Below are 12372 nucleotides of genomic sequence, written 5' to 3' on the forward strand. Positions count from 1 at the left end.
AAAGGGTCCATGGTGGGAAATCCCCTACGGTGCCCTCTGATGACATCAGCTCTCCCTGGGCATATAAAGCTCGCTCATCCTGCACTCAGACGCCTTGGCAATAGGTCGACTCCATTGGAGAAGTGCTTTGCCAGAGCTAAGTTCCTGGTTCCTGATCCCGCTGTGTGTCATTCCTGAGTTCCTGTGTCCAAGTTCCTGGTCCCTGTCTGTCTGGTTTGTCTTCTGAGTTCTTGTCTTCATGGTCAGTCTTCCCTTCGTCTGTCTTCAGCATCTTGTCTTCCTCCTGTGATACTTTGCCCTCCTCTTCTTTCCTCATCTCATCAGATTGCACTTCTGGCTTTGACCTTGGATTGAACTTCTGACTTGACCGCAGACTGGACCTCGACACTACCTGACTTCCACCTGCCTCTGACCACTGCCTGCTTTCCATTTCTGACTGAACTCTGCCTGCCCTGACCACTGCCTGAACCACAACACTGAGTGAACTCAGCCAGCCTCTGACCACAGCCTGATCTCGATTCTGTTTGCCTGCCGCCTGCCCTGACCGTTGCTCAACCAGACTCTGCCTTCTCCTACTGTGCTGGCCCACACCTTCTTCACGATGGATCTTCACTTCCACAGAAGCCTGTGCCTAAGTCCAGCCTGCCCCAGCACCCGAGGGCTCGACCTAAGGGGAACGAGGGCTGGTAGTATTGAAGCTCCAGTTGGGCCTCTGCATCAGCCAGCACTGCCTGCCAACAGTAGAGACCTGCAGGGCTCCTCTCTGCAGGTTACACCAAATCCCCCTCAGCCCAAGGGTTCACTTCTGCACCACTACTATCAAGCAGTGGGGAAGCTGGACAATCCCAAAACCTGGGGAAGCTTGTACCCTATATTTTAAATCCAGTTTCCAGGCCACCAGCAGGCATGACATCAGTGTCTGCCATATCCTCATATGGAGGTCCTGAAGAAGAATGTGAACTGGGATAGCCACAGAATCTGTGGTAAACTGGAAAAACTGAAAAAGATATCTGTTCTCGGGTCCCTTTCTTTCCTGACACTGATGGACTGTGTATTTGCCAGTTTACCCAAGAACTAGAATAGTAGAGATTCTCTGGAGAAGAAGTAGGCTGAAGCAATTCAGAAAGGGGAATTGAAGGAATCCCCAAAAGATCTTCCTCCTCCCCCAATCATAGGGGAACACAACCTTGAGGAGGGTGACAGCTACTGAAGCAGAGACTTCCAATGTACTGAGGGAGAAATATCTGGTAAGAGCACAGAATGGACAGAGTCCACTTGATCCCTTTCCAACTCGTGATGGGACTCCCATAGAGGAGAATCCATCACCTCATGGCAAGGACTTACTCCTAACCCCAGAAGCTCTTGAGGAGAAGCATGTACTGGTGTGGGAAGTAAGACCTTGGGTGGCCCCACTATGTGGGAACATTTCCTTTGTCTTGGTTAGGAGAGTTTCGAATTTCCCTTTCTGATCTCCAGGGCTTAAGAGGAAAATAAATTCTTCACTTGATCTGACAGCTGAGCTCCCACAGGCTGGGAAACCCTCTGCACTGGAGATAAAGGAGATGCATCCTCTTCAAAAATCCAGACTGATTCCTCATCATTAAGGGCGGTCTGTACAGCCATGGAGGAACTCTACACCATGGCAGCGGCTGGTGCTGATGAACTCCACAACAGTTGCATCAGTACTTCCTGTCGCATGGGGCCCTTGTCCATGGACAGTGCCAACTGTGCCTGCCACCATGCCGTAGCTTCAGTGGCAGGACTCCTGGGCTGATGCACCGAAGCATTCTGCTCTGATGCGACTGACAGCACCCTGGCATTCTGCACTGAGTAGGGCAATTTTGCCTTACAGTGCACAGGGATGACGCCCTGGTTAGCCCCGGGTCTGGGAAGAACAAATGACTCGGCAACATGGAAATCTACAGTGCCATGAAGGAAGAAGAGACTGTACTGACGAGGCTATCTTCTGTCTCGGCGTCAAGGAGGGGCCTGCTCTGGGGGAGTCATGTGCTCATGATATCGACTTTTTTTTTTTTGGCTCTGATAGGGAAGGCCCCCAAATGGGATCCCTTGTATCATTTGGGCGCTCTTCTTTTGGTGTCTCAACCAGTGCTACGGGCTTCCATGTGAAACTCAACTCCTGACTGGAGGCAGATCCGAGAACTGGCACCACAGGAGGGGGAGCCTTCCTATGCTTGCAAGGTTTGAGATGGGGAAGGTCTTCTGCCTCAACCTGTGATGCAAGCCTGATGACACTTTGTTCCTGGATGCGGAGAGGCTCCGCTACCAGGGCTCTTACTCACCGGCACCTTCCTCAGGACCTCCATCTTCCAGGCACGGTGCTACTGCAACCTACAGGACAACCGAGCCCAGCTGTAGCAGTTGGAAAAGGCAAAGAGCAGGCCCAAGCAGCGAGAGCAGACGGTATGTGTTTCCGTGATGGACATACACAGCGTCCACAGAAGCTGCTGAGCATGGGACTTCTTAGTTTTTGACTTCTCCAGACTTATCCTTGATAGGGATTTTTTTTTTATTGTTTTGTTGTTGTTAGAAGTGAAAAGTTCATCTTTGAAGGGCCACTGGGGCAGCAGCAAAAAGTCAGAAAGGCCAAAATTGAAAACATTTAAGAGAGAGACTATGGACGCTTGGGCAAAGAAAAGCTTAAGGGGCTCACGAGGCAGCTTGAGAGCGGGGTCCATCTCGGCACCATCAGATGACATCGCCTACACATTATGGCTAATTCATGCCTGCTTGTTGACGGAGAACAAAATAATAATCGTTAGAATGTGAGGAAATAATTGTGACGTGACTCCATTACTTCATCACTGCCCAGGTAGACGTCAGCATTCCTCTTTTTAATAAAAGGTTTCAAGAAGGACAAAATAAAAACAACCATGACAGTGGAGGAGCGAAATAATGGCATTTAAAAAAAAAAAAGGTTTAAGTCTTCTTCGGGCCCGCTGCCCGCCCTCCCCCACCCACCTGGGCCCTTTCTCCAAGTTTACCTTCGCAATGGTGCCGCTTTCCTCCGTCTGTGGCGGGTGCTCACCCGCGCAGCCCGCCTGCCCGCCATTCCGTGCACGGAGGCAGCAGAAGAGAGCTTTGAAGAGGCTTTTGCTGCGAGGTTTCTTGGGGGAGGACTTGGACACGAGACCTGAAAGCAAAGGAGAAGTGAATGCAAAGGAAGTCTTTACAAGACATGTACTGTATAAAGAGAGTGTCCGTCACACGCACGGAGACGGCGCTGGGTGTGAGGGAGGCGCGTTAATCCCCGTTAGCGCGCGCTACCCCAAAAATGAATTTTTTCCGAAACATTTCATTAAAATTGCCTAATTCGGGAAAAACGATTGCCCATCCCTAATAGATATACACACACATGCATAGAAAGACAGACAGCTAGAGAGAGATTTGAAACTATGAAAGTCAGAGTTGTCAGACACTTTTCAACTGATTCCCAAAGATTAAGATAATATGACTTGACCAAGGTCACCCAGCAAGAATCAGTGATAGAAATGGAGATTAGAATTAAAGCTGAGAGAAATAAAGTGATTTCTCCAAACTCACACAGAGACAATCCATAGCAGAGAGGAATCATCCCAGAACCTCTCCTGAATCATAGGTCAATACTCTAACTAATAGATTACTGAACCTCCCCTAAAGATTTGACAGATACAAGTAGAGAGATGAGTACCATTTCATTTGCCCTCACTCTTTAATGTTTGGGTATTTGCCAGGTACTTGTAGCCTGGATTGGCCACTGTTGGAAACAGGTTGCTGGGCTTGGTGGACCCTTGGTCTGACCCAGTATGGCAATTTTTTATGTTCCTATGTTCTCTCTCTGCTCTTGGGTCCTGGGAAGCGGTTTCTTTACTCCCGTGCTCTCTCTCTCTTCCTACAGCCCTGGGAAGGGATTAGCGTTGACATGCAATAAGATAAAACCAGGATTGGATTCCCCTGTTATTTATGACAAATCCAGGTAGTAATCCTAACTGGGGGTTGAGGAGGGGTCCCTCACTCACTGCATGACAGAGGATCTTTAGTGCACCACCCATCAGTCATTTTTACAAGTGGGACGCAAACCTTGAGAAGATAAGATGTGTCATGCTGCGTCAGTCCAAAGGTCCATTGGGTCCAGCATCCTATCTCAAACAGTACCCAGCAGATCTCAGAGTAGATCCATTCCCTGCAGCTCCATCCCAGCAATAAGCAGTGGCTTTCCCAAGTCTACCTGCCTAATAGTGATTTATAACTTTTCCTGCAGGAACTTGTCCAAAACCCCTTTAAACCCAACTATGCTAGATGCCTTGGTTACATCCTTTGGCAACAAATTCTACAGCTCAATTGTGCATTTAATGAAAAAATACTTTCTCTGATTTGTTTTAAATCTGATACTTGTTAATTTCATGGAGTGTCCCCTAGTCTTATTATCAGGCCTGGCGCTACTGGATGTGCAAACCATGCAATTTAACGGGCCAGAACACCCCGGAGAGGCAGGGACAGAAGCACAGGTCCTGAATGGACCAAATGTACTCTCTATCACATACACATACACTGGCAGCTGAAGACTACAGACAGAGAGGCCCAGTATAGCAACGGCAGTAGCTGAAGATTGAAGAGAGAGAGGATCTGTTCGGGGTCATTGCCAACCAAAGACTTTAAAGAGAGAGAGAGAGAGAGAAGTTTAGCACACTGCCATTGGTGGCCACAAACTGCAGAAAGAGGCCCAGCGCAGGGCTAGTGGCAGCAAAAGATTGAAAAGGGAGAGAAAGGACTGGCATGGGGGACCTGCAGCCAAAGACTACAAAGAGAGGAAGATACCCAGTGCCACACTACCAGCGGAGCCCAACTGCCAGAGGCAGAAGGGTACAGAAAGAGAGAAGCCTGGCTGAGTTAAAGAGGGAGGGAGAGAGAGAGAGAGAGTGTGTGTGTGTGGTGTATGAGAAAGCATGTGTAAGTGAGAGAGGGAGTGTGTGGTTGTGGTTGTGGGTGAGGGAGTATGTATGTGTATGTGAGAGAGAGTACATGTGTGTGTGTGTGCATGTCAGTGATAGACTATGTATGTGTATGAGAGAATGCATGTGTGTGAAGGAGCATGTGTGTTTGTGTGTGTGTGTGAGAGAGAGAGGAAATGTGTGTGAAAGTGAATATGTGTGTGTGTGAGAAAGGGAGTATGTATATGAGATGAGAATGTGTGAGAGGGAGTGTGTGTGTGTGTGTGTGTGAGACAGAATGTATGTAAGTGAGAGAAGGTGTGTGTGTGTATGTGAGTGAAAGAGGTAATGAGTGGCAGTGAGAAAGCATGTGCGTAAGAGAGAATTGTGTATGTGAGAGAGATAGGAGTATGTATGTTGAAGAGTATGTGTATGAGAGAGAACATGTGTGAGAGAGTGTATGTGAGTGCATGTGTGCATATGAGAGAGTATATGTGTGTGTCAGTGTGTGTGTGTTAGAGAGTTTGTGTATATAGACAGAGAGGAGAAAGTATATGGATGACCCCTTGTCATCTCCCCTACCACACACACACACACATTTGTTCAAGACAATCTCAGGATGACTGGAAATCAAAAGTTCCCAGGTATGGAAAGTGGGGAATAATTTATAATCTTTATTAGTTTTAATTATTGGGTGTTAATGTGTCTGCTGTTTTGAAATATTTTATTTGATGTTTGGGAAAAATATTTATATGAGTTTTTCATTATTGCATAGTCTATTTGTTAGCTGTTTTGAAATATTTATCCTTTTATTAGTATGATTTTACTATTATGATTTTTGTTTCATATTACTTGATTTTATTGTTTGATGTTTTATGTGGAATGATGCTGTTTCTATTTTTCACTGTGGCATTGAATGCAAAGTCTGACTTGTTGCGGTTTCCAGTTCAGTTACTGTCTGCACATTTCTATTTATAATTTATGGTCTCTTTATTCTGTATTTGGTGAGGGTCTGTCTGTCTGTGGTCTGCATGTGTGTCCAAGGTGAAGTATTCTGCTATGTGTAGTTTCTGTGTAGGGATTTATAGCAGCTTGGATAGTTCTGTTTTCCTAATAGGAGGTGTATTGGTAATTTAGGGCCTGGTACAATATTTGCAGTGTTGCCTTTTCATTGGCAGAGTCTTTGCTGTTTGAATTCTTGACGTCAGTGCTGTTTTGATGTACCGTATTGTAATTCTAAACATAGAAGCATAGAAATAACAGCAGAAAAGGATCAAAACAGTCCATCCGTCTGCCCAGCAAGCCTCCCATGGTGGTATCCACTGTATCGTGCAGGTTACTTCATGTTTCTTTTAAAGATAGCAACTGCTGCTCTGTGCACTTACCCCCTAGCCTTATGATAACCCATAAAAATGTACTTGCTAGCAACTGAAAATTCAGACCATGCTGTTTCAGTGCTTTGCCTATGAACTTGGCCATAGAAGCAGTCTGAGTTTTTTCCCCAGACCATAAAAGTCAGGACCCCCATTGGTTGCTGTCTGAATCCAAACCCCCTTTTCTCCCTGCCGTAGAAGCAGAGAGCAATGACGGAGTTGCATCAAGAATATAAAGGCTCTTTGGTCAAGGGTAGTAACCGCCGCCCCAGCAAGTTACCCCCCATGCTTATCAGTTCCCCAGATCGTAAAAGTCAGGACCCTCACTGGTTGCTGTCTGAATCCAAACCCCCTTTTCTCCCTGCCGTAGAAGCAGAGAGAAATGAAGGAGTTTACTAATTCAGTTTACTCATGGCTTTCTCACAACCAACATGTATTACAACAGGTCTAACAGCATATGCTTTCCCGGAAGGGTTTTCCGATTGGCACCACAGCACTGCGTGTAAACAGAATATACATGTTGCTACTATAAGTGATATTTTAACCTCAGAAGACTGTAATTTGCATGCCCCTTTTTATGTAAAATCTGTTATTATAAACGCATGGTTTTAATTGTGCGTGGAGACTGCTGTGAGAGGGGGACGGTGGGGCACAAGGCTGTAAGTTTCACCTAAGGTGCCTAATACCCTTGCACTGAGCCTTCCCCCTTCCTCCTGGCCTTATCTTACCCCAAAATGCTGAAATGGGATAGAAGTGAACCCCAGGCACTCCCACCCCGCCTGCCTCAGACCGGCGACGTTCTGTTGTACGAAGGCACTTCTGGGCCAACCAGCGCTATTTCCACCTACTTGTCAGGTGCGTCGGAGCCCCTGAGGATCGATCCTGCTCCAGTCAAGCATTTTGGACTTGTGGATGGGCTAATAAGATGGAGGACAGGTGGATGTCGATATTTAGCTTTAGGAGAAGGAGCTGGGCTTTCTTTCAGACTGAGTGAGAGTGTGAGAGAGAAACTGACATAGAGACTGTTTCTATTGTGTTCTGGTTACTAAAAGAAAACCAGAATGAGGCAGCAGTGATTCTTTGCCCAGGGTAGCAAAAAAGCTAGCACCAGCCTTGCTTCAAACTAATTGAAAGGGTAAGTACCTGTTCTCTATTTACCTGTTCTATCCCACTCGTGATTTTATAAACCTCTGTCAGATCCCCCCTCAGCAGTCTCTTCTCCAAGCTGAAGGGACCCAACCTGTTTAGCCTCTCTTCATAAGGGAGCCGTTCCATCCCCTTTACCATTTTTTGTTGCCCTTCTCTGTACCTTTTCTAGTTCTGCTTTATCTTTTTGTTTTGAGCTGGGGTAACCAGAACTGCACACAATACTCAAGGCGCAGCCACACCATGGATCAATACCCGGGCATTATTACGCTCTCTGTTTTATTATCTGGTTTTATTTTTGCAAATGGTTCCTAACATTCTATTTGCTTTCTTGACCACCACCAAACACTGAGCTGATGATGTCAACATACTGTCCACAATGACTCCAAGATCCTTTACCTGGGAGGTGACTCCTGATGGGGAACCCAACGTTGTGCGCCTAGACTGGGATTATTTTTCCCTATCGCCATCATGCAGAAGCGGCAGTCACTACCCTCAACAGAACTGTGGGGGCAACCTGCACAGAGCGGCAGCTGCTACCATAAGAAACTTGCTGGGCAGACTGGATGGCCTGTTTGGTTTTTTTTTCTGCCATCACTACTATGTTACCTTGCATTTGTCCACATTACATTTCATCTGCCATTGAGATGCCCAAACCTCCTAGCCTCCTAAGGTCCTTCTGAGGTTTCTCAGAATCTGCTGCTGTTTTAGCAACTCTGAATAATTCTGTGTTATCTGCATATTTGATCACCTCACTCACCGATCCCTTTTTGAGATCATTTATAAATGTGCTAAAAAGCACCAGTCCCAGTACAGATCTGTGAGACACGTCTGCATTTACCTTTCTTCACTGGGAAAACTATTATTTAGGGTGTTTCCTGTCTGTTGACCTGTTACCAAGCCACAATACGACACTGCCTCCTATCCCATGCCTTTTAACTTCGCGGAGTCTCTCATGGGGGCCTTTGTCAAATGCCTTCTGAAAATGTATGTATTTATTTATTTTAAAATGTTTGTTGCCTACGTTCAGGGCGGGGTACAAAATACATACATCATTTAAAACACCAATAATACAATAAAAACCTCATACAGTCACTTCATTAGAAACATAACAAAGACCAAGGTCTAGCATACGGGACTATTAGGATGAAATAATCAGGAATAGGCTCTGCGGCATAGAAATGCCTTTTTGAAGTAGTAGACTGATTTCAATTGAACGGGACTTCCAGAGTAAGGATCCTGCTATCAAGAAAGCTCGTTCTCTAGTTTCCTCCAAATGTGCAGTTTTAGGGAAGGAATATCCAGTCGGCCCTGTTTCAAAACAGCAGTGATCCATAGAAACATAGAAGTGCTGGCAGAAGAAGACCAAATGGCCCATCCAGTCTGCCCAGCAAGCTTTCACTCTTATTTTTCTCATACTTATCTGTTACTCTTGGCTCTTATTGGTAACTTTATGGTTCTAATTTCCTCCCCCCCCCCCCCCCCACCACTGATGAAGAGAGCAGTGCTGGAGTTGTATCTAAGTGAAGTATCAAGCTTAATTGGTTAGGGGTAGTAACCGCCGCAATAAGCAAGCTACTCCCACTCCTATTTGTTTACCCAGCCTGTGCCATTCAGTCCTTGTTGGTTGTTGACTGAATATAAATCCTCTTTTCTTCATCTTTCCGCCGTTGAAGCAGAGAGCTGCGCTGCATATATATTCCAAGAGAAGTATCAGGCTTATTTGGTTTGGGGTAGTAATCGCCGCAACAAGCAAGCTACTCCCCCGCTTATTTGTGAATGCAAATCCTTTTTTCCACATTTTCTCTTGCCGTTGAATACGGGTATTAATCACCAGGTTGTAGCCGTCATTCCCATCCTCTAGACTGTAGCCGTCATTCCCATCCTCTAGATTTTAGGGATCCACAATGTTTATCCCATGCCCCTTTGAAATCCTTCACAGTTTTGGTCCTCACCACTTCCTCCGGAAGGGCGTTCCAGGCATCCACCACCCTCTCCGTGAAGAAATACTTCCTGATATTGGTTCTGAGTCTTCCTCCCTGGAACTTCAAATCATGACCCCTGGTTCTGCTGATTTTTTTTGCAACAGAAAAGGTTTGTCGTTGACTTTGGATCATTAAAACCTTTCAGGTATCTGAAAGTCTGTATCATATCACCCCTGTTCCTCCTTTCCTCCAGGGTGTACATATTTAGATTCTTCAATCTCTCCTCATAAGTCAATCGATGAAGACCATCTACCTTTTTGGTCGCCCTTCTCTGGACCGCCTCCATCCTGTCTCTGTCCCTTCGGAGATACGGTCTCCAGAACTGAGCACAGAACTCCAGGTGAGGCCTCACCAGGGATCTGTACAAGGGAATAATCACTTCCCTTTTCTTACTCGATATTCCTCTCTCTATGCAGCCCAGCATTCTTCTGGCTTTAGCTATCGCCTTGTCACATTGTTTCGCCGACTTCAGATCGTTAGACACTATCACCCCAAGGTCTCTCTCCTGCTCCGTGCATATCAGCGCTTCACCCCCCATCGAATACATTTCTTTCGGATTTCCATACCCCATATGATTGACTCTGCACTTCTTGGCATTGAATCTCAGCTGCCATATCTTCGACCACTCTTCCAGCTTCCTTAAATCCTGTCTCATTCTCTCCACTCCTTCCGGCGTGTCCACTCTGTTGCAGATCTTAGTATCATCCGCAAACAGACAATACTTACCTTCTATCCTATCTGTGATGTCACTCACATTGATATTGAACAGGACCGGTCCCAACACCGACCCTTGCGGCACTCCGCTCATCACCGCTCTCTCTTCCGAGTAAGATCCATTTACCATCACACATTGTCTTCTGTCCTTCAACCAGTTTGCAATCCAGGCCACCACCTTGGCACTCACTCCCAAGCTTCTCATTTTATTCACAAGTCTCCTGTGCGGGACCGTATCAAAAGCTTTGTTAAAATCCAAGTAGATGACATCGAGTGCTCTTCCTCAATCCAATTCCTTAGTCACCCAATCAAAAATGTCGATCAGATTCGTCCAACAGGACCTTCCCTTGGTGAAAACATGCTGCCTCTGGTCCAGCAATTCTGCTGCTTGTAGATAGTTCACTATTCTTTCCTTCAGCAGCGACTCCATTACTTTTCCCACCACCGAGGTGAGGCTAACCGGCCTGTAGTTTCCAGCCTCCTCTCTGCTCTTGTGAAGAGGGACCATCACCGCTCTTCTCCAATCACTCGGCACCATCCCCGTTTCCAGGGATCTATTGAACAGGTCACGCAGCCGAGCCTCTAGCACATCTCTAAGCTCCCTCAGTATCCTGGGATGAACCTCATGCTGCCCCATAGCCTTGTCCACTTTCAGTTTTCCTAGCTCTTCCCATACATTCTCCTCCATAAACGGAGTTTCATCCATTCCACTCCCCTCCAGTTTCTTGTTAACTAGCGAATGTCCTTCTCCAGGGTCCTCTTTAGTGAACACTGAACTGAAGTATTTGTTTAATATTTCTGCCATTTCTTCGTCTCTCTCCACACATTGATCCTTTTCATCTTTCAATTTCAGTATACCACTTTGGACTTTTCTCCTTTCACTGATGTATCTGAAAAATGTTTTGTCACCTCTCTTTACCTCTTTGGCAATCCTTTCTTCCGCTTGACTTTTTGCCATCTTGATTACTTTCTTTGCCTCCCTCAGTTCTACCAGATATTCTTCCTTGTACTCCTCCCTTTGGGATTCTTTATATTTCTTGAACACTGTTCCTTTAGCTTTTATTATGTCAGCCACCTCCTTTGAGAACCAGATAGGTTTCATTTTTCTTTTGCTTTTCTTTACTTTTCTAACATATAGATTAGTTGCCTTGGTAATTGCTCCTTTTAGTTTGGCCCACTGTTGTTCCACTTCTCTCTTTTTCTCCCAGCCTTCTAGTTCTTCCTCCAGGTACTTCCCCATTTCAACAAAGTCCGTGTTTTTGAAACTCAAAACCCTGGTCTTCGTGCGACTTCTCTGGATCGTATTAGTTATGTGAAACCATACTGTTTGATGATCACTGGTGCTGAGGTGGGCACCCACCCGGACATTAGAGACATTATCTCCATTAGTGAGCACTAAATCTAGTATAGCTCCCTCCCTCGTAAGCTCCATTACCATTTGTTTGAACAGAGCCCCTTGCAGGGAGAGATGGGAACTTCAGCCATCCTTCAACAGCGACACACAGTGATTGGGCTCAGGGGTCCACCTTAACAGATTTCTGAAGGGCTTGCAGTCATGTGGCCCCCTAGCTGAGGATTGTCTCTGCGAAGACTGACGAGAACTGGGTGCAGATACACTCCCACCCTGGTAATTGTGAATGAAGGCTCATTGCTCTGTGGCCCAATAGAAGTTGATTCCAAGTGTACTGGAAGTCCAAAAGCAGAAGGCGGAAACTGCCGAAACAAATTCAACAGAGGAACTGGAGGCTATTGGAAAGAGGAAGGCCCTTAGGGATATGCAGCAGTTTTTTCGTTTCATTTTTAGTTGGCATTAATTTTGAGTTAGTGTGCACTAAGTGTGTATTAAAAACAAAACAAGCGAAAAAAAAAACTGGAAAAAAAATAACAAATGAAATGAAAAACTGATACAAATTTTTTTTGGCTGCTCACCCCTAAAGGCTATTTCATGTCAATATTTATTTTTTGTCAAACAAGGTATTCCATACTTATCACAATACTTGATCCAAAATAGTAGCCAGTTTTTCTATTTTCCTATTGCACTGCTGGTGAGCTGTCCTTCTGCCTTGTGTGTCCACACACAGACCCCTTACCTGCTCCAATAATGATCTCCTTCCCTCATCCTCTGGAAGCTATTATTATCTAATCATTGCTTGGTAAATTCAGGCTCAGGGAGAGAAGGATGACTTGGAATTAGAACTGAAGCACAGGGATGTAAAGTCACTT

The 12372-nt window shown here is 45.8% G+C and overlaps 1 protein-coding gene across 1 annotated transcript in view; it reads right to left on the minus strand.

The window, feature by feature from the left end:
• The window catches only part of CTDSP2 (CTD small phosphatase 2), a 66701-nt gene that overhangs the window by 25768 nt on the left and 28561 nt on the right, over positions 1 to 12372 (minus strand). Inside the window, exon 2 of the mRNA XM_029594940.1 lies at positions 3006 to 3154. Coding sequence (XP_029450800.1) covers positions 3006 to 3154 — 149 coding nt within the window. The remainder of the gene's footprint in view (positions 1 to 3005; positions 3155 to 12372) is intronic.

The sequence above is a fragment of the Rhinatrema bivittatum genome, chromosome 3, assembly GCF_901001135.1.
Source record: "Rhinatrema bivittatum chromosome 3, aRhiBiv1.1, whole genome shotgun sequence".
Taxonomy (NCBI): domain Eukaryota; kingdom Metazoa; phylum Chordata; class Amphibia; order Gymnophiona; family Rhinatrematidae; genus Rhinatrema; species Rhinatrema bivittatum.